General features: G+C 38.9%; 1 protein-coding gene across 1 annotated transcript; it reads left to right on the plus strand.

The window, feature by feature from the left end:
* Window positions 1-11,203: 11,203 nt before the first annotated feature.
* Window positions 11,204-22,171, plus strand: LOC117341936 (protein toll-like). Its single transcript, XM_033903811.1, has 2 exons — window positions 11,204-11,561; window positions 17,113-22,171. The coding sequence occupies exon 2, from the start codon at window positions 17,252-17,254 to the stop codon at window positions 20,717-20,719; it is 3,468 nt and encodes a 1,155-aa protein (XP_033759702.1). The 5' UTR covers window positions 11,204-11,561; window positions 17,113-17,251; the 3' UTR covers window positions 20,720-22,171.
* Window positions 22,172-22,291: the final 120 nt, after the last annotated feature.

A 22,291-nucleotide genomic window follows, 5' to 3' on the forward strand; every position in this document is an offset into this window, starting at 1 on the left:
GTTGATCAAACACTCGCTGGCGTTTGCTTATATCTACCACAATCACCATAGGAATCATTGGTACGTCTCGATAATAATTAGGGTATTTCCCAGCTGTCTTCTGTTCAAAACTACAGCACGGTACATTAGTCTGATTAGTATGTCCAGCTAACAACACTTCCACACTAGCAATCATCAACAAGCACCAAATCTGCGTGAACATCCCTATACGTAAGGTTGTCATTGTCCTTAGTAGAAGTCTCGGTGTCTTGTAATCCGTTATATCATTCTACTCTCCACATATGGCGTCTAATGATGGATACCTGTAATGAAAGAACACACGTATTATGTATTCGAAACGTTTGACCACGTTTTATTTGAGATACTAAGAGCATGTCATTGACATAGATGTAACAAACAGAATATTTGGTAAATGTACAGTTGTTACAAGTACATTTCAGCTATTTTGTTTAGATATTCGTTACATTTTGTTCTCGCCTGCGACAAAGAAAACGAGAATGGATTGCTGCTTTTTTCGGCGACGACAGCAACGGTGACGACGTCGTCAACGTTTTATTTAAAGTAAATAGAGCATCTATGATTTGCCTTTTTTGTATTGTTTAACATTCTATCAATATCAATGGTATCCCCTGTGTGAAGATGCATGCGTGTGGTGTATATGTGTGCTTTGGAAGACTACGGTATCCTCGTGCTTGCCATTTTATAAAAGTACGGTACTGATATCGACTTTATAGCGCTACCCCAAACTGCCGAAGACACCCAGCAGGATACCCCACCATGTCATATAATACTGTCAATGGACGAACCAGCCCAGCAACTCCGATACAACACTGAATCAACGTTGAACATGAACCTTGAAGAGACGCTGAAATATAGCTGAATTCGAAAATTAAAATGACATTGGAATTCTGGCAGTGAATCAATGTCAGTTATCAACAGAGGACCAACGTTGTATTACAGTTATCAACATAGGACCAACGTTGTATTACAGTTATCAACATAGGACCAACGTTGTATTACAGTTATCAACATAGGACCAACGTTGTATTACAGTTATCAACATAGGACCAACGTTGTATTACAGTTATCAGCATAGGACCAACGTTGTATTACAGTTATCAGCATAGGACCAACGTTGTATTACAGTTATCAGCATAGGACCAACGTTGTATTACAGTTATCAACATAGGACCAACGTTGTATTACAGTTATCAGCATAGGACCAACGTTGTATTACAGTTATCAGCATAGGACCAACGTTGTATTACAGTTATCAACATAGGACCAACGTTGTATTACAGTTATCAACATAGGACCAACGTTGTATTACAGTTGAATTTCAGTTCCATGTGTGGATGCTGGGTATTAATTTGTTTCACAATATTGAGTTTTAAATTCTCTGAACAAACAAATCTCGTAGATAATTCTTGCTCCTTAAATATAGCAAACAAATATGTTTGTATTGAATTATTTATTTATTCGTCCTCTCACACACATTTTAAAAGTAGTTTTCAAATTATATGGAAGTTTACACTTCAGTTGTCTGTTGGGATGCCATGACTCTTTCTGAAATTTAAAACATGGAACAAAACCATTTAGATGGGTATACCCAGATCTAGTGTGTAAATACCTAAACAATATATCTACATGCATAATAATCACATACATGATGGTGCTTGTTCGTGTAAGGTTGAACGCCACTGCTAAATTTTGCAGCATTTCAATTAATAACGCAATCAGAACAAATCCAGTATCAACAACACTGTCCAGGCGTGGTGTGGCTAAAAAAATCACCTGAATAAGTTTAACCAGCTTGTTACCAGACACGTGACATCAAGATCACCTGTTTACTAGATCTAGAGTGCTTGTATTGTTGAATTGTCGATAGAAATGTAGTATGTAGATGTCGTAACAACCATTAGCTGTTCAAAATACTGACACACAACGAAAATGTTTCCAGATTGAAAATCCCTCATTTGACAAACGAAAACTGTAGTGATCTATATTTTGTAAACGTGTACCATATGATAGCGCGAGAACTGTAGTGGTCCATATTTTATAAACATGTACCATATGACTGTTACCGTAGATCGTATCAGGGGAGACAGATTTCGTCAAAACGCAAGTTGTCATCTCATCGTCGCTACAAATAAATATACCGGTTCATTCTTGCTATAATAAAGGATTAAAAACTCCGAGTAATTGAAAGGGTTGCTCTTTTCTAACAAAATGAGATATTAAGTACTTTGTTGGTGATTGTTTTCATCTATTCTCTGTCACGTTATGTTAGGTGATAATCATGTTGAAAAAAACATGAATAAAGACATTTTTATTGATTCTATGTTTAATTTTAATATTTTAATAACTTCAAAGGTAAATCAATGGCTACAGGCGTTAATAGGTGTGATACGGAGATTGTTGAGTAAACAACAATTCTTCAACGAAGAAACAACGTTGGGTTTCGACTGCTCATCCCCGTTGAAATGAATAACGTTACAATAACATTGATTGATCTAAGGTTGATCAACGTCAAAAACACATCTCGACCTCATTTCAACGTCATAAAAACGTTGTGTGGGCTTTTGGGGGTCCTCCCACTCACCAAAATGTTGAACCTTAAACGCCAACAGTAATTACCATCTATATAGACTCTCGGTACGTTTCGGTCAGGGGAGGAGTATAATTTCAGGGCAGTGGGCAAAATGTTAGAAATGCAAAACGTAAACTTTATAGCGAACCTACATGTTACAGTGTACACCATGTTTATGACCATTGTTTTTGACTGTTAAAAGTATTTGTACAAATGTATATGGCTAATCGAAATGAAATATATACACTAGCGGTTATCTATCCGAATAAAATATACTGATATACATATTATATATATACGGTGGCACGGTCGACTAGCGTTCACGGACATCGTGATGTAAGCTTGAACAAGATACTTGGCTACGTTGTAGTACAGTACATGGTAGAGCAGTGCAGAAATGTCGTGTGTAAGCTGTAAGCGCTGAAATGGAAGTTCCGGCCGTGAGCTGATCAGGGAGTTGAGAAAGACATTTGCTGGTGGCTTAGATCACATAACCACGGATAATAATCTGTGAATTGCTTGAGACGGCTATGTTGTTGTGATATGGCTGTATGTAAGGTTACAGGTATCAACACGGACAGAGTTAAAAAAAAAAATAGCATTGATTGGGTCAAATACATTCAGACTGAAACAGAAAAAGAAAATTTCATCGGATTTATGTACAACAATGAAACCAAAACATACAATGTATATCACATTTTGCTGAACCAATTGGTCAAGTTTGTGCCACTAGCAGTTGGTAACTAGATAAACAGATACATACCTGAACAGTGTCCCGTCCAGATGTAGTGAAATACAAAGTATGTCTGACTGGGTGGTTCCTTTTTGTCGTACGAACTAAGTAGAGTGACAGCTATATCTGTTGACCTTGGTGATGGGGCTATCTTTACCGAATATAGTTATATGTACCTTCGTCACTCCTTAATTCCCTTCTACGTAGTCTGTTGGCAGTATTGTTTACGGGTTCTCAACTCGACAGATAAATAACTGATCATTTCACAAACCTAGTACTAATATACATTGTAAAAGGTGTGTATGTTGTCCAGAAACATTTCACACCTTGATAAATAACGTAGATTGAAATCGATCATATCAATACCAAAGTGATGGGATATGAAGTTAAGCTTTGGCTTTTTATAATAGGCCTTGCTTAAAATAGACAAATAAACAAATAATTCGCTGTATACCATTCTGGAATGTAGTTTTATAATATAAAGGTCAGTCCGGGAGTGTTTACTTAGGTTGTCAACTGTCATTTGCCGAAAGACTTTCATGATAAGTTTATTAAACGTCATCAAGTGACGACACGAACAAAGTTTCTTAATATCACTACACCAATGGGAGTTATGTAATAATTGTCATCTGGTAACTTTCTATTTATATTTGGTGAGGTATATAGTGACAATGCAGAGGAAATGGAAAGAGTTTGAAGGAAATGTTGTTCTTATGGCCAGATCTTAAGAGAGAAATTAAATTTAGGACATTCGCCTATGTTTTATTATTTTTATTTTTGTTTGTTCGTTTTGTTTGTTTCTGTTTTTTGTTTTTCCTCTAGCCTTGTCTGAAATTAGACATTTTGTTGTATATTAGCCACTACGAGGATGGTTTTATTTATCCAGCGCCATTCATGTATCGCAGGCATTAGAAATAGTACATGATGTCGCTTGTCAGAAGTACAGTACTAAATTTGGTGTACATCATATACTTACGCATTTCGGAATCAATATAAAACTCATGTCGTTGTCATATCAGAATTCCCGTCACATGACATCTCGGTTAATTGAAACTTAAAATTAGGCTACATATATATATATATGTTGGCAAATGACGAGTAACTGCTGTGTTCTATCAATCGAAGAGAGAATACGAACATGAAATTTATAAATTTACAGCGAAACTCTCGACAATGTGTAAGGCTAATTATCTCGTAAAAAGATGTTCGGGAAGCATGAGCGTCTCCTCCTGTATACAAAATACCGACGAAACTCAAAATAGACAAAACGAGAATAAATACGACGAAAATGAATTCGAATGGAAAGCCCTTAAAAATACAAGGAGAATGAGACCAGATGTTCCGGAATGGTAAGCGTAAACAAGATAATGATCAGCTCATCTATACACCTGCTGGATGGGATATCACGGATCAATAGTTAATCTGTAGACCTGTCACAGCGATATTAGGCATTAAATACAAATGACGAGTATCATATTACAAGCTGATGGAATAATCTAGCTAATGTTTTACTTTTTCATAACATCAAAGCCTGGCCAGGTTTCATGTTCTTTTCAGAAAAGACTCAATTTTCCGCAATGACCATTAGAATGCACATCATGATAATACATGCGGTCGTAAACTGACTTGTATATGGTATATAGCGTCTGTTTATAATAACATGAACGCAATGAACTCACGACAGTGTTTATCTGTTGACAACGGAAATACCCACTTAGTCTGTAAGAGGTAGGGCCCCGCAGGTTACCTGGGGGAGGCTTCTTTACGTACATGGTATGGTGGGGTTTTAAATCAGTTCTCCTCCGTGCTATCATATTAGACTGCCTTCTAAGATCAAATGTCCATGTACATTTCACATACTTTCTGTTTTGTTTAATCTAAACGTCGAGTCTGCCCAGAAACAATGCAGCTGTGAAGAGGTGTGGTCCCTATAGGTACACTGCACATTAACACACCTGTCTACAGGAATAGCACATTTCTTTTATTTTCTCTTTCGTCGTATCTCAAGAATGACGTTATAAACAAAACCTTGATCTTTACGGAGTCTAAGTTATTTCATTCTGTATTCATTATTCAAGCATTTGGTCTCAATTTTGATAACTTGCCCTTTACTCTGTATCAACACTAATATGCATCACTGGCGAGTCCTAGGAGGACGAAACAACTGTATGATGTCCCTTACATCACTAACGAGTCCTAGAAGGACGAAACAGCTGTATGATGTCCCTAACATCACTGACGAGTTCTAGAAGGTCGAAACAACTGTATGATGTCCCTAACATCACTGACGAGTTCTAGAAGGACGAAACAGCTGTATGATGTCCCTAACATCACTGACGGGTTCTAGAAGGACGAAACAGCTGTACGATGTCCCTAACATCACTAACGAGTCCTAGGAGGACGAATAACTGTATGATGTCCCTAACATCACTGACGAGTTCTAGAAGGACGAAACAGCTGTACGATGTCCCTAACATCACTAACGAGTCCTAGGAGGACGAATAACTGTATGATGTCCCTAACATCACTGACGAGTTCTAGAAGGACGAAACAGCTGTATGATGTCCCTAACATCACTGACGAGTTCTAGAAGGACGAAACAGCTGTATGATGTCCCTACTATCACTGACGAGTTCTAGAAGGACGAAACAGCTGTATGATGTCTCTTACATCACTGACGAGTCCTAGAAGGACGAAACAGCTGTATGATGTCCTTATCATTGACGAGTCCTAGAAAGACGAAACAGCTGTATGATGTCCCTAACATCACTGGCAAGTTCTAGAAGGACGAAACAGCTGTATAATGTCCCTAACATCACTGGCGAGTTCTAGAAGGACGAAGCAGCTGTATGATGTCCCTAACATCACTGACGAGTTCTAGAAGGACGAAACAGCTGTATGATGTCGCTAACATCACTAACGAGTCCTACATATTTTGTAGAAGGACGATTCAGCTGTATGATGTCTCTTACATCACTAACGAGTCCTAGAAGGACAAAACAGCTGTATGATGTCCCTAACATCACTTACGAGTACTAGAAAGACGAAACAGCTGTATGATGTCCATAACATTGCTGACGGGTTCTAGAAGGACGAAACAGCTGTATGATGTCCATAACATCACAGGCGAGTTCAGAAGGACGAAACTGCTGTATGATGTCCCTTACATCACTGGCGAGTCCTAGGAGGACGAAACAGCTGTATGATGTCCCTAACATCACTGACGAGTTCTAGGAGGACGAAACAGCTGTACGATGTCCCTAACATCACTAACGAGTCCTAGGAGGACGAAACAGCTGTACGATGTCCCTAACATCACTAACGAGTCCTAGGAGGACGAAACAGCTGTACGATGTCACTAACATCACTAACGAGTCCTAGGAGGACGAAACAGCTGTACGATGTCACTAACATCACTAACGAGTCCTAGGAGGACGAAACAGCTGTACGATGTCACAAACATCACTAACGAGTCCTAGGAGGATGGAACAGCTGTATGATGTCACTAACATCACTAACGAGTCCTAGGAGGACGAAACAGCTGTATGATGTCCCTAACATCACTAACGAGTCCTAGGAGGACGAAACAGCTGTATGATGTCCCTAACATCACTGACGAGTTCTAGAAGGACGAAACAGCTGTATGATGTCTCTTACATCACTAACGAGTCATAGAAGGACGAAACAGCTGTATGGTGTCCCTTACATCACTAACGAGTCCTAGGAGGACGAATAACTGTATGATGTCCCTAACATCACTGACGAGTTCTAGAAGGACGAAACAGCTGTACGATGTCCCTAACATCACTTACGAGTCCTAGGAGGACGAATAACTGTATGATGTCCCTAACATCACTGACGAGTTCTAGAAGGACGAAACAGCTGTACGATGTCCCTAACATCACTAACGAGTCCTAGGAGGACGAATAACTGTATGATGTCCCTAACATCACTGACGAGTTCCAGAAGGACGAAACAGCTGTATGATGTTCCTAACATCACTGACGAGTTCTAGAAGGACGAAACAGCTGTATGATGTCCCTAACATCACTGACGAGTTCTAGAAGGACGAAACAGCTGTATAATGTCTCTTACATCACTGACGAGTCCTAGAAGGACGAAACAGCTGTATGATGTCCTTATCATTGACTAGTCCTAGAAAGACGAAACAGCTGTATGATGTCCCTAACATCACTGGCGAGTTCTAGAAGGACGAAACAGCTGTATAATGTCCCTAACATCACTGGCGAGTTCTAGAAGGACGAAGCAGCTGTATGATGTCCCTAACATCACTGACGAGTTCTAGAAGGACGAAACAGCTGTATGATGTCGCTAACATCACTAACGAGTCCTACATATTTTGTAGAAGGACGAAACAGCTGTATGATGTCTCTTACATCACTAACGAGTCCTAGAAGGACGAAACAGCTGTACGATGTCCCTAACATCACTTACGAGTACTAGAAAGACGAAACAGCTGTATGATGTCCCTACCATTCACTGACGAGTTCTAGAAGGACGAAACAGCTGTATGATGTCCATAACATCACTGGCGAGTCCTAGGAGGACGAAACAGCTGTATGATGTCCCTTACATCACTGACGAGTCCTAGAAGGACGAAACACTGTATGATGTCCCTAACATCACTGACGAGTTCTAGAAGGACGAGGCAGTTGTATGATGTCCATAACATCACTTACGAGTACTAGAAAGACGAACAGCTGTATGATGTCCATAACATCACTTACGAGTCCTAGAAGGACGAAACAGCTGTATGATGTCCATATCATCACTTACAAGTCCTAGAAAGACGAAACAGCTGTATGATGTCCCTAACATCACTGGCGAGTTCTAGAAGGACGAAACAGCTGTATAATGTCCCTAACATCACTGGCGAGTTCTAGAAGGACGAAGCAGCTGTATGATGTCCCTAACATCACTGACGAGTTCTAGAAGGACGAAACAGCTGTATGATGTCGCTAACATCACTAACGAGTCCTACATATTTTGTAGAAGGACGAAACAGCTGTATGATGTCTCTTACATCACTAACGAGTCCTAGAAGGACGAAACAGCTGTACGATGTCCCTAACATCACTTACGAGTACTAGAAAGACGAAACAGCTGTATGATGTCCATAACATTACTGACGGGTTCTAGAAGGACGAAACAGCTGTATGATGTCCATAACATCACAGGCGAGTTCAGAAGGACGAAACTGCTGTATGATGTCCCTAACATCACTGACGAGTTCTAGAAGGACGAGGCAGTTGTATGATGTCCATAACATCACTTACCAGTACTAGAAAGACGAACAGCTGTATGATGTCCATAACATCACTTACGAGTCCTAGAAGGACGAAACAGCTGTATGATGTCCATATCATCACTTACGAGTACTAGAAAGACGAAACAGCTGTATGATGTCCATAACATCACTTACGAGTATGAGAAGGACGAAACAGCTGTATGATGTCCCTGGCATCACTCACGAGTCCTAGAAGGACGAAACAGCTGTATGATGTCCATAGCATCACTTACGAGTACTAGAAGGACGAACAGCTGTATGATGTCCATAACATCACTTACAAGTAATAGAAGGACGAAACAGCTGTACGATGCAATTTTGTTTCGAAAGGTGTTGATATCTTGTGTCTTTTGTACAATCCGTTGTGTTGATGTTTACTCGGTCGCCATGGTCCATGGTGACTTGCGATGTTGTCGCTGTGAATTGATTATGTTAGATGTGTGAAGCTTACATGATAAGAACAACACCTTCTGTAGTACACTGATCTGTAGAATAACACGATCTGAATGTACGTGTTCATATTTACATTTGCTCCGCATTTCCCCTTTGACACCATGCCACGAGGCAGTTGCCACCATACGCTTGTAACACCCAGTGGGACATGTGACTTAAAAAAGACCGGATTTTGTTTTGTTGGTTCAATTTCAAAAATTGACAAAAATGGTAAGACAATGTAAATATAAGTATTAAACACAGAACATGTAAATATAAGTATTAAGAATTGACAGGTTCCCATGGCATTTCCCCTCCCCATACATCTTGCTGTCATATCGGCTATAACAACATTATATCCATTGTTTATTGCTGAAGTAATAGTTTAAATCTAGTTCATATATTCAAATTTCAATATAAAAGTTTGAAATATGAAAATGAAATTATTAACGAACGTATTGTACATAGCTCTGTATTGTGTAAATGATTGTGTTACGTACACTGCCTAATTATAACGTTGCATCAACGACTTATAAGAAAAGACCAGCAATAAATAGCTGTCCCATACGACACAAAGACACAAAACGTCCCCTAGATTATACTGAATCGGACCTGTTCTTGAGACTGATACGGTTATCATGTAGTTTTGTTAATTATTAGGAATGACTAGATATAGTTCGGTATATTTATTTAAGTTCACCTGTATGAAAGCATATAGACAATATAGACTAGGTACGAAGTATGGTTAACTCAATGTTTGATACACTGCAAGAATGATTAAGTGTTGATTATTATTAAGTGTGTATGGTTAAATCACAGTCAGCTCGAGTGTGTTTAACACCACGATATATATTAGGGTGTCGACCATTTATTAATGAATAATCCAGAAATCTGCTGCATGACTTCCTCACACTAAATATAGACCTGCTGTCCGGTAACTCACCAGGACGTGTAATGAATCCCTTAAAACGTTATTTATTTATCGGCATGCTGTCTGACCGGATACAATGATATTTAATATTTCCTCAACGGTACCTGAATGTGTCATTAAAAGAGAATAACGACATTACCGTATTTGTGACCTCGGGGTAAATCTGATGAAAAATGATGTCCTCGAACATCCGGAAAAGAGAAATAATGATTTGGAAAATGGACAGATACTATTCACACCAGTTTGAAGAATTCCTGTATATTGGTTTGAGTATTTCCTGTAGTCGTTTATACCAAGAAGGATGATTGCATGCAAACTAGCACTGGAGAACATGTTGTCGACGACCTACATTCCTATGAGCGTAGACATTGAAATCATGATTTTTTTCCCCCAAAAGACATCCTTATCCTGCAGCTCTCACAATCCTGTTAAGTCGACATCTATCAAGCGAATTGTGATAATTGAGCTGTTCAAACACTATCGATTCAAGAGGGACCAGAAAAAACCGCAGTTAGGGTTACATTTACCTGTACTCGAGGTTTCTATTTTAAGACAAATACAAAGGTGACTGACATTGAATTTGGAGGTGTAAGGTGTGTCTGTGTATTTTATATAAACCAGTCATGTTAGTGGAGTATTTAGTATCCAGACCGTGTGGTGTTGTACCTCCGAGCTCCTCACTTATAGATATATGTCTAATTCTGAAAACAATAGCCGTTCAATAGTTCAATAGGTTATTCAATTTGATGCCTTGCAGTTCAGTATATAAATAGAAGCAATATTTACAATATGTAAGTTAGGAGACGGATAAAACAATAGGTGTAACTGGTGATATGAATATGGAAACATTTATTTCAACAGCAAATATACAATTTATGAGAGTAGTCAGGAGATGGACCAAGCATTAGGTATTACTGGAGAAAAATAAAGAGAAACAATGTTTTCAACAGCAAATAAACAATCTGTAAGACTAGTTAGGGGTTGGGCCGTAAGTATACTATACCAACAACATGGTTAAAAAGGTGACATGCATTTACTCTGACAAAGAGCGGGTAATTGTCTTTTAGAAGCCTAGTGTCATGTGTAGTACTATCCTTTTATTCAGGCGAGAATGTACACAGGATATGTCGATACTGAAGGGCCACTTGACCGTTATAGCGTGACCAGTCATGTGTGTCACTGACTTCCTCAGCCACTGTGTCCCATCCCAGTGTCTGTCATACATTTGATTGTAAGTTTGTAGTCAAGGTGGAAATAATATTCGCCCGGTATTCCCATGTTCTTCATGAGAGGACAGGATACAAAATACTGTAAGGAATGCAGTGGTTTATCATCTATTGATATTGAACTGTTTATTTATTTGAGTCGGAGATTTCCCAACAGTTCGAAGCGAGGTCATAATGTGAATACAATATAATACATGTAGTTTGTGTAGTGGGGTAAGGTGTACCGGGCGCCACACATAGTTGATCTGGCACAACACATGGAATTCCCGCAAGTGGATTTTACTTTGAGCTACACTTCCGGGTATGAGGGTCGAGTGTTTATAGCGAGTGGCTACTGAAAGGTAAGTCAATTAAGTAATTAATATGATATCAAATGAAGTATGAAATAAAGCACATGTTAAATAAAGACTAAAATTCTTTCTTGGCTGATCAAATATTTATATATGTTGATTTTCAAAGCTTAAGGACAAATTCTTTATTCATGTTATGAAACAGTATATCAGACAATGTGTTTTATGTTTTTTAACAACACATTCTGTTTACCAATATATACATGTATGTTAAAGATATGCTATATGCTTTGATCGATAATGTTTACTAAATCGAGTTGATAATACTGAGTTTACCGATCACCTGTTACATGTTCGGGGGAGTGACACCTTTCTTATATACAATTGTATATACAGTTTAGCATAACAGATCTGGGGCGTAACCTTGACAGGGTTTCAACATGAAAATGTGTTTCCTCGACATACTTATCCACTTCCATTCGATGCTGTAGATAACATTTGTAACAGGTACGCTTCACACATACCATTAAACACAACAACCAGTTTACAAAAAGATTAAATGTAGGGAAAACATACCTAAATAGTTTGGAGAGAGTGTGATAGAGACATACATGACGGGCACGAGGACTTATGGACGAGAGTAAAAGTGTTAAGTACATGTACATAGGTGTATGTACATATGTATATAGATATACCACGAGAATGGTTATTGTATTTATTTTTTTAAATCTTACAAATGTATAAACATCAAAAATCTACAGAAGGTACATGTATTACAATAAGATAAAAAAACTAAATCTGAAACACAAATTTAATACCCAGTAAACAGTAACACAGAATCATTTAGACCCAGTAAATTGTTACAGAAAATTAAATTCAATGCTCAGTAAATACAAAATGAAATAGTAACACAGAATCAAATTTAAATTTTAGCGTATATCATTGCTCTGAATTTTAATTATTTAAATACCATTGTTTGATATTTCTTATGTTATTTCTGAAGAATCGGCAAAACTAAATAATGTACAATGTTCTTTCAAATCATCAACTTGTATTATGAGTTTGTTTCATGATGAACACGTGATCTACATGTTTAGCGAAACACTAGATGGGATACAGTTGTGATCTGAAAGTTCGGCGATTAATTGTTTGACATAAAACAATAAAAAACAACTAAAAATCTAAGTAATTACGTAATGTTTGTCGAGGACGATAATTGTATCGACCACTTGAATGTTTACCACAGGAATTTGTAACAATGCAGTGTAACAGTACGCCGGTACGGTGTGTCACAAACAGTTCACTGACATATGACCTACACATACATTTGATATCTCATCCCATCTATCAATGAGTATGACATATATCGGTACTTGTTTCTTAACGTATTACGTCATTTACTACGTCAATACCGATAGTATTTTTTTTATAAGTAAAAAATCGTATAAGCTACCTTACATAAAGCCGACAATACCCACAAGTTATGGGTCTCCCTCTGGTATGTAATACATGTAATGAAATTCATTTACTACATTATAGGTAAACAGTTGTGTTCTAACTTTCTCAAAATATCGATGACATTACAGAGTGATGTCATCGATATTTTGAGAAAGTTAGAATATGTATCCCTCTCATTCTTATAATATCATTTCGCTCTTGTATATTTGTACACAGTGGACCGGACCGCTAGTAGTTCATTCAGTATACATAAGATATATTTGTACATTTTGGACCGCAGTAGTTCACTCTGTGTACATAAGATATATTTGTACATTGTGGACCGATCTTCTATCACTCCTTACTTTAGTCTAACCCTCCGATCTTCTGTCACTCCTTACTTTAGTCTAACCCACCGATCTTCTATCACTCCTGACATTAGTCTAACCCCCCGATCTTCTATCACTCCTTACTTTAGTCTAACCTTCCGAACTTCTATCACTCCTTACTTTAGTCTAACCCCCCGATCTTCTATCACTCCTGACTTTAGTCTAACCCCCCGATCTTCTATAACTCCTTACTTTAGTCTAACCCTCCGATCTTCTATCACTCCTTCACTATAGTCTAACCCTCCGATCTTCTATCACTCCTTACTTTAGTCTAACCCTCCATCTTCTATCACTCCTTACTTTAGTCTAACCCTCCGATCTTCTATCACTCCTGACTTTAGTCTAACCCCCCGATCTTCTATCACTCCTTACTTTAGTCTCACCCTCCATCTTCTATCACTCCTTCACTATAGTCTAACCCCCCGATCTTCTATCACTCCTGACTTTAGTCTAACCCTCCATCTTCTATCACTCCTTCACTATAGTCTAACCCTCCGATCTTCTATCACTCCTGACTTTAGTCTAACCCCCCGATCTTCTATCACTCCTTACTTTAGTCTCACCCTCCATCTTCTATCACTCCTTCACTATAGTCTAACTCCTGATCTTCTATCACTCCTGACTTTAGTCTAACCCTCCGATCTTCTATCACTCCTTACTTTAGTCTAACCCCCCGATCTTCTTTCATTCCTTACTTTAGTCTAACCCTCCGATCTTCTATCACTCCTTCACTATAGTCAAACCCCCGATCTCCTATCACTCATTCACTTTAGTCTAACCTTCCGAACTTCTATCACTCCTTACTTTAGTCTAACCCTCCGATCTTCTATCACTCCTTACTTTAGTCTAACCCCCCGATCTTCTATCACTCCTTCACTTTAGTTTAACCCCTATCTTCTATCACTCTTTCACTTTAGTTTAACCCCTATCTTCTATCACTCCTTACTTTAGTCTAACCCTCCGATCTTCTATCACTCCTTATTTTAGTCTAACCCCGATCTTCTATCGCTCCTTCACTATAGTCTAACCCTCCGATCTTCTATCACTCCTTCACTTTAGTCTAACCCTCCGATCTTCTATCACTCCTTACTTTAGTCTCACCCTCCATCTTCTATCACTCCTTCACTATAGTCTAACCCCCCGATCTCCTATCACTCATTCACTTTAGTCTAACCCCCCGATCTTCTATCACTCCTTACTTTAGTCTAACCCCCCGATCTTCTATCACTCCTTACTTTAGTCTAACCCTCCGATCTTCTATCACTCCTTACTTTAGTCTAACCCCCCGATCTTCTATCACTCCTTCTCTATAGTCTAACAACCCCCCCCCCCCCGATCTTCTATCACTCCTTCCCTTTAGTCTAACCCCCCGATATTCTATCACTCCTGACTTTAGTCTAACCCCCCGATCTTCTATCACTCCTGACTTTAGTCTAACCCTCCATCTTCTATCACTCCTTCACTATAGTCTAACCCTCCGATCTTCTATCACTCCTGACTTTAGTCTAACCCCCCGATCTTCTATCACTCCTTACTTTAGTCTCACCCTCCATCTTCTATCACTCCTTCACTATAGTCTAACTCCTGATCTTCTATCACTCCTGACTTTAGTCTAACCCTCCGATCTTCTATCACTCCTTACTTTAGTCTAACCCCCCGATCTTCTTTCATTCCTTACTTTAGTCTAACCCTCCGATCTTCTATCACTCCTTCACTATAGTCTAACCCCCGATCTCCTATCACTCATTCACTTTAGTCTAACCTTCCGAACTTCTATCACTCCTTACTTTAGTCTAACCCTCCGATCTTCTATCACTCCTTACTTTAGTCTAACCCCCCGATCTTCTATCACTCCTTCACTTTAGTTTAACCCCTATCTTCTATCACTCCTTCACTTTAGTTTAACCCCTATCTTCTATCACTCTTTCACTTTAGTTTAACCCATATCTTCTATCACTCCTTACTTTAGTCTAACCCTCCGATCTTCTATCACTCCTTATTTTAGTCTAACCCCGATCTTCTATCACTCCTTCACTATAGTCTAACCCTCCGATCTTCTATCACTCCTTCACTTTAGTCTAACCCTCCGATCTTCTATCACTCCTTACTTTAGTCTCACCCTCCATCTTCTATCACTCCTTCACTATAGTCTAACCCCCCGATCTCCTATCACTCATTCACTTTAGTCTAACCCCCCCGATCTTCTATCACTCCTTACTTTAGTCTAACCCCCCGATCTTCTATCACTCCTTACTTTAGTCTAACCCTCCGATCTTCTATCACTCCTTACTTTAGTCTAACCCCCCGATCTTCTATCACTCCTTATTTTAGTCTACCCCCCCCCCCCCCCGATCTTCTATCATTCCTGACTTTAGTCTAACCCCCCGATCTTCTATCACTCCTTCTCTATAGTCTAACAACCCCCCCCCCCCCGATCTTCTATCACTCCTTCCCTTTAGTCTAACCCCCCGATATTCTATCACTCCTGACTTTAGTCTAACCCCCCGATCTTCTATCACTCCTTACTTTAGTCTAACCCCCCGATCTTCTATCACTCCTGACTTTAGTCTAACCCTCCGATCTTCTATCACTCCTGACTTTAGTCTAACCCCCCGATCTTCTATCACTCCTTCACTTTTTCTAATTTTTTTCTATTAACCATTTGTGTTTAAAAAAAAATCTTTTGAGATGTCTAAGTCTACTGTAGGAATTTGTAGACCCCGATGTTTCACGATAACAAACTGTAGGATATATATTGTCAAAAAGTGGAATCAGTTCAAAATCTCCCATTAAACTCTGGTCCTTTGCGATATTGATGGGAAAAAAGATTCCTATAGTGTATCATTAAACTCGCTATTTACCTGTCACCCAAATTGTATTCACATCGATTGTATACTTGCATCTGGAAACAGTTCAATGCTTAACTGTAAACAACAACATGTATGTCAATGTATGAACTGACCTATTTCTGGGGTGAATATGAACAAATCGGTACCATAGACTCACTCAGGAAATACGTGTCAAGCCTAGGGTAGCAGTGTACAGTAAAAATGCCCAATTCTGAAAAATATGGCACATGTTTTAGATATGTGAACATTGCCAGTTAACCCTACATATTACCTATAATACCAATACAGCTCTAAAGGTTAAGTAAACTTAATATTTCTGTGATTTTTAGAGCTGTGAATACCATGGTAACAGCTTAAAAAGTGCTAAAAAATTGCAAAATATTATGATATTTGACCCAAAATGACACAATTCTCTACACAATTTTTTTTCTGAAACCTATTTAAAGTTAAATATCTCTATCTTAAAGACATAATTAATCTAGTTCAGACATATTTTGTAAATTAAGTTTCCCTATCTTACCTCTTCTGTGGGCTTCCATTTTTCGCTGTAGGCTAAACTAAATTTCCTATGTAAACACACCTTCGGCAATCCGGAATCAATTTATCAATTTTTGTTTTAACAAATGTGAAGCCTGTATGTACTACTTCACATTGAATATACTAATTATAGTGTACATTTAAAAACATAAAAACAAAAAAATTGCCCATGGCCAGCCTGTCCTACTGTAGTCTGCTACCTAGGAAGATCCACATTACTGGAGGAAGGCGTGTTTCTGAGTTTAAGATTGTTAAATATAGATAACGTCTTAAACCTATGAATAAATTTTAACTTAGTTTACATAATAAATGCCTTTCTATCACTACTTTAAAAAATTACATTCAGTTTCGAGTCATGTTAAAACGGAAAATGTTTGCTTTCATTCGCAGATTGGAGGAAAAAAGCCAAGGCCGAGTCGTTCCCTACATGGCAGACAAGCTTTATTGATCATCTGGAAATCGGCGATATGTAGCGACATCTACAGTCCTACTGTGTCTGCCTATATTGTGCGGTGATCAAGGTTTTACTATGGCAGTAGCTGGGAGATGGGGTATACAAATCGTCTTGTGTCTAAACCTGGCGATGCTGATGTCATGTCTTCGGCAGAGCACATCACAGAGCACCACGGACTGTGAATACGTCAAAAAGGATTACACACAGTTCCCGAGTCTGTATCAGACCCACGGACGTGACGTCAGTACTGTCGCTAAGGCTTTTATCCTCGAGAATGCCAATGACACATGCGCAGTTAATGTTACGCAGCTGATAAACTTTTATGATTTCCCCGTTGATCGTATCGTAGCAGCTATGTTCGTATTTGCCTGCAAGAAACCTCTCCACATTGAACTTACTAACGTGGACGCATTACAGGATAAATTTTACAACGTTGTTGGATATTTCCAGGTTCAGGGGTGTTCATTCGATACGGAAAGCCTTCAACTATTTTCTGATGCGTTTGACATGCGTGTGGTAACATTAAGTGGAGTTCCAATGTATGATACATCTAATTGTTCGGTGACAACCAAACGAGGACTTCTGAAAAATGCAGTAGCTTTGTCTATTGACAAGACACCAGTCAATGACAATAAAGATGTTTTAGATTTCATGGCGGGTCCGGAGGTATTTCCTGAAATGAGAGAGCTATCGATCCTCCATTTGGGTTGGGAAAAACTATCACCCGGTATGATGCACACCTTTCCATTCCTGGAATCTTTAGAAGTACCAAATAATAATTTTACTAAACCTCCTCGTGAGTTTCCGTGGAACGACGCGATTTCTTATCTCCCAAGAAATCTGTCTCGGTCACGTTTTTTTCAAAGTCAGTACAGCTTGGCACTACATATTGATATTCAGCCAAATGTATACAGACGTTTTTATAACCTGGATAACAATAACATTAGAAGCCTACGGGGTTATCAGTTTCACGGGATTCTCCACATGATTTCCTTAAACAATAACAGTCTACAGGATATTGATGAAAAATGCTTCCGCCAAGTTTCTGATCTTCAAAACATTTGTCTAGCTGACAACAAACTGACTTCACTTCCGGCGACACTTTTCCTAGGACTTACCTCCCTTCGTCATTTAGATATTCACAATAATCTAATCCAAGAGTTGCCAGATGGTTTATTTGATGATTCACCCAACCTCGTATACGTGAACTTGGCTTCGAATCGAATATCCTCTCTCAGGAAAAGGTTGTTCGTAAAACTTCTGAACTTAGAAACGTTGTTTTTAGATCGTAATAATATAGTCGTAATCAACGAAGCCTCGTTCCCGCTCCATTCAATAGCACTAAGGCATATTGGTCTCTGTAGTAATCCACTTCGTCAAATTCCAAAAATAACTTTCTACATCCGTAGTCTCCGACGCATTGATCTTCAGAACACATCTATTACACTTACTAACTTCTCGGGTCAACTAGAAGAGCTGGACTCCAATTCACTTCTGGAAAGTATAATCGAATCGTCAAGTGATACTAACGCAGATATATTTACACGCCCAAGTCGCCTTAGAGAAATCGACCTGTCGGAAAGTGACATCCAAGGTATTGACCTCTCTGGAAATATCAGTAAAGAATGCAAACTGAAACTCATCATACTCCTCATACATTTCCATTTTAATCTTCATAACAACCCACTTAGGTGTGACTGCCGCATCATCCCGCTGATGGAAATCATACAACAATACAGACAGAATGCTACTATAACGCCGAATGATTATTTCTTCCGTGAATGGGCTTGTGTCACTCCGCAGGAATTAAACGGGCGGACGCTACTCGAAGTGAAGGAGGAGGAGACATATTGTAGGGTGAATTTTTCGTCGTGCCCAGTCAACTGTCTCTGTTATGAACGGACATCCTCACATGTCATCATCGTTGACTGTCGGGATACGGATATGATGTCCCTACCTTTGAGTCTGCCAGAGGGTGTCCTGGATCTCTGGTTTCAGAGAAACAACATCACGCGCATTGAGACCAGAAACTACCTTCCTCGTGTTCGCACTCTGTCACTCACCTCAAATCAAATAAATCAAGTCGACCGTGACGCCGTGTTACAGTTAAACATAATTGAAAATATTCATTTGTCTTCAAACAATCTTATTGGTCTACCAGAACAGATCCAATACCTCCATCTGACCGAGCTGACCATCACTGACAACCCGTTCTCATGTGACTGCCACTCATTGTGGATGAGGTCGTGGGTAGAACGTAATAAGGACGTGGTATTGGACTCATCAGTAGTGACTTGTAACACACAGCTAGGTACAGCAAGGCCTCTTATCAAAGTTCCCACCTCCGAGTTCGTTTGTAAAAATGACTTTGATGCGAAAAAGCACGTCATCATTCCAGCCACAGTATCGTCTCTTTCATTAAGTCTCGTCATATCCCTCATTGCTTTTGTCTGTATTTATAGACTGGAAGTAAAAGTATTCCTCTATATTTATCTTGGTATTCGTCCGTTTGACAAAGTGAATAGATTGGGGAAGAAACCTATTGATTTGGTCGTTATTCACTCACCTTCAACTCAAACATGGGTGACGGAAAAAGTACTACGAATAGCGGAGAGAAAAAACAGACATGAGCTTCATATTTTTGATATTTGTGGTGACTGTGTGGCTGGCTTTGCTTTTCAAGACAATATCGCCTGTCTGGTGGAGAATACACGGAAAGTTCTTGTGGTTTTGTCAAAAGACTTTCTACACGATACCAAACTTCAAATGGCGTGGACGGAGATCAAAAGAAGAATCCCGGACCATGGTATAGGGTTTATACAGTTTGTCACCGACAATGTGTTGACATCCGATGTACCGGATTCCGAAATGGCGAGTGTAATGAAACATACCCGCTATCTCGGTACCCAGGAACGGTTTATCAGAAACAAGTTGTTTTATTACATGCCTCCAAGCAGGACTCATAATGACCTGCATGATAGACCAGTGCTACAAAGTTTGCTAGAGAATAGAAACAGAAGTAACCCGGACAGTTTACAAAATAACAACAGTTCTCTATTTCTGGGTTATTCCGAGGATATTTTAGCATTTATCATCACCACGATGTGCCCTCAACTGCACAGATGTGGGTATCCATTGTGTATTCCGGATAAAGACTTCGTCCTCGGTGCTGCAAAGGAGGAGAATATTTTACGGGCGGTGTCTACCTCCCTGCACACACTCTTCATTGTGTCCGAGAACACGTTCGTTGACGAGTGGTCTTTGTTTACATTCCGTGCGGCTGCTCAGAGGTCTCTGCGAGAAAAGTACAACCATCTTATCGTTGTGTTGATGTGCAATATAAACACGGAATCGGTTCAGGACGAGGAACTCCGCCATTATCTCAAATCTCACGTCACACTGAATGTAGATGACGAACATTTTTTGCGAAAGCTTAGCCTTTCAGTGCGACAAACCCGGAGCAGCACCACACAGGCCAATGGCTACGTTCTTGGAAGGAAAAACCGCGACATATCTCTCACTGATGTTGCTATAAAGATGTAATTCACCGCTGTCGCCCATTCCATGTAATACTCGATGTGTCGATAGTTATACTAAGCATACGTTATGCATGTGCATTACATGATACTGCAACTATAATTGAATTTTAATATTTACACAGTTACTTCCCTTTGTTTCACTACTCTGTTAGCTGGTAAAGCGATAATCTTGACAACCGATCGGGACCGAGAATTTATCTTGTATTGGGATGTTCTGTGGACAGGGATATCTCAGCCAGAATGTAAATGTTTTTAAATTGTTATAACTATTGGAAAATAAAAACAAATATTGATAAATAATGTAGTGATAAATAGCTATATAGTGTTCTGGGGTTTTCTGTGAAGACCAGTGACCGATTTCAGGGGAGATAGTTCTAGATTCAATTCAATTGATTTATTCTCTCCAGACATACAACTAGATATCGCATAATACCTAATCCAAATACATGACCGTAATTAACCAACTGTTGGCTCTACCTGATACAGGTAGTTCATTAGTTTAACACAGTGTAAGAAATGGTCAAGAGAGACAGGGAATACTTCGTTCTGTACTTTCCGGTTGGTTGTATGGATATGTATCATGTATTTCCAATCAAATGTGGTTAATATAATCAGCTGGGTGCGATGATGTTAAATACATGTTATAGGTCTCAAATAAAAGTTATAATGTATTAACAGGTAGCTAGCTAGGTGGCCGGCTATCCGTTTATAAAGACATTAACAGAAAAAAGTGTATAGTCCTACATCTTTGGTTTTAAATGTCGAGTGAAATATCGAGTGAAATGTCGAAAAGGGCATAAAATTCCACAATTAGTCAATCTTGAAATATAGAAGTTAATCAACACAGAAACTCCTGAAAATGTAAAGGGGCAGAAAACGTAAACTTATTACTGAATGGTAATATAGGTGACGCTCAGGCTGGAATTGTAGTTTACTATTTATTCTGATAACAATCAAATACCTGTATGTCCGCTGTGAATTGTAAAGTTTGGTTGACATAGGCTACATCACGAACAGAGTCAAACGAAGGGAAGTAACTCTGATAGATCAGAACGCCATGTGTTGAATTGTTGCATGAATGAAATGTCTTACCAATAAATTGACGATATAAAATGGCATTCTGCGGCATGTTAACATGTACAGTAAAATACAGAAGAAAACCTTACCAGGCGTGGAACTGTAAATGTGTGATTATTTAAGGATTGTACCTCATTGACTGCGAATACGAAAGTATACCCACAGTTGGCAACGAACATTTCCTATGGTTAGCGTGTTATTGCTCCATAGGATATGTTCGTTAGCAACTGCGGACATACTATCGTATACGCAGTCAAAATGAGGTACAATTCTTATATTTACATTACATAAATCCTTAAATACAGTACGAAGAAAATAAAAATCAGGTTGTGTTGGGACGTTCGTAACTACGGTAGCCGTTGTTACTAAGATAATATAGTTTCTGTGAATCTAAAGATACAAGTAGTTTTACCAAAACTGAAAAAAAAACCTCAACAATTTCTTTTCATACCTTTTACGTTTTTAATTAATTGATGTATTCACAATCCACAATTTCCGT

This window comes from Pecten maximus, chromosome 14, assembly GCF_902652985.1.
Source record: "Pecten maximus chromosome 14, xPecMax1.1, whole genome shotgun sequence".
Classification (NCBI taxonomy): domain Eukaryota; kingdom Metazoa; phylum Mollusca; class Bivalvia; order Pectinida; family Pectinidae; genus Pecten; species Pecten maximus.

Coding starts and splice junctions, on each gene's coding strand:
- LOC117341936 (XM_033903811.1), top strand. CDS start 17,252: ATGGCAGTAGCTGGGAGATGGGGTATACAAATCGTCTTGTGTCTAAAC.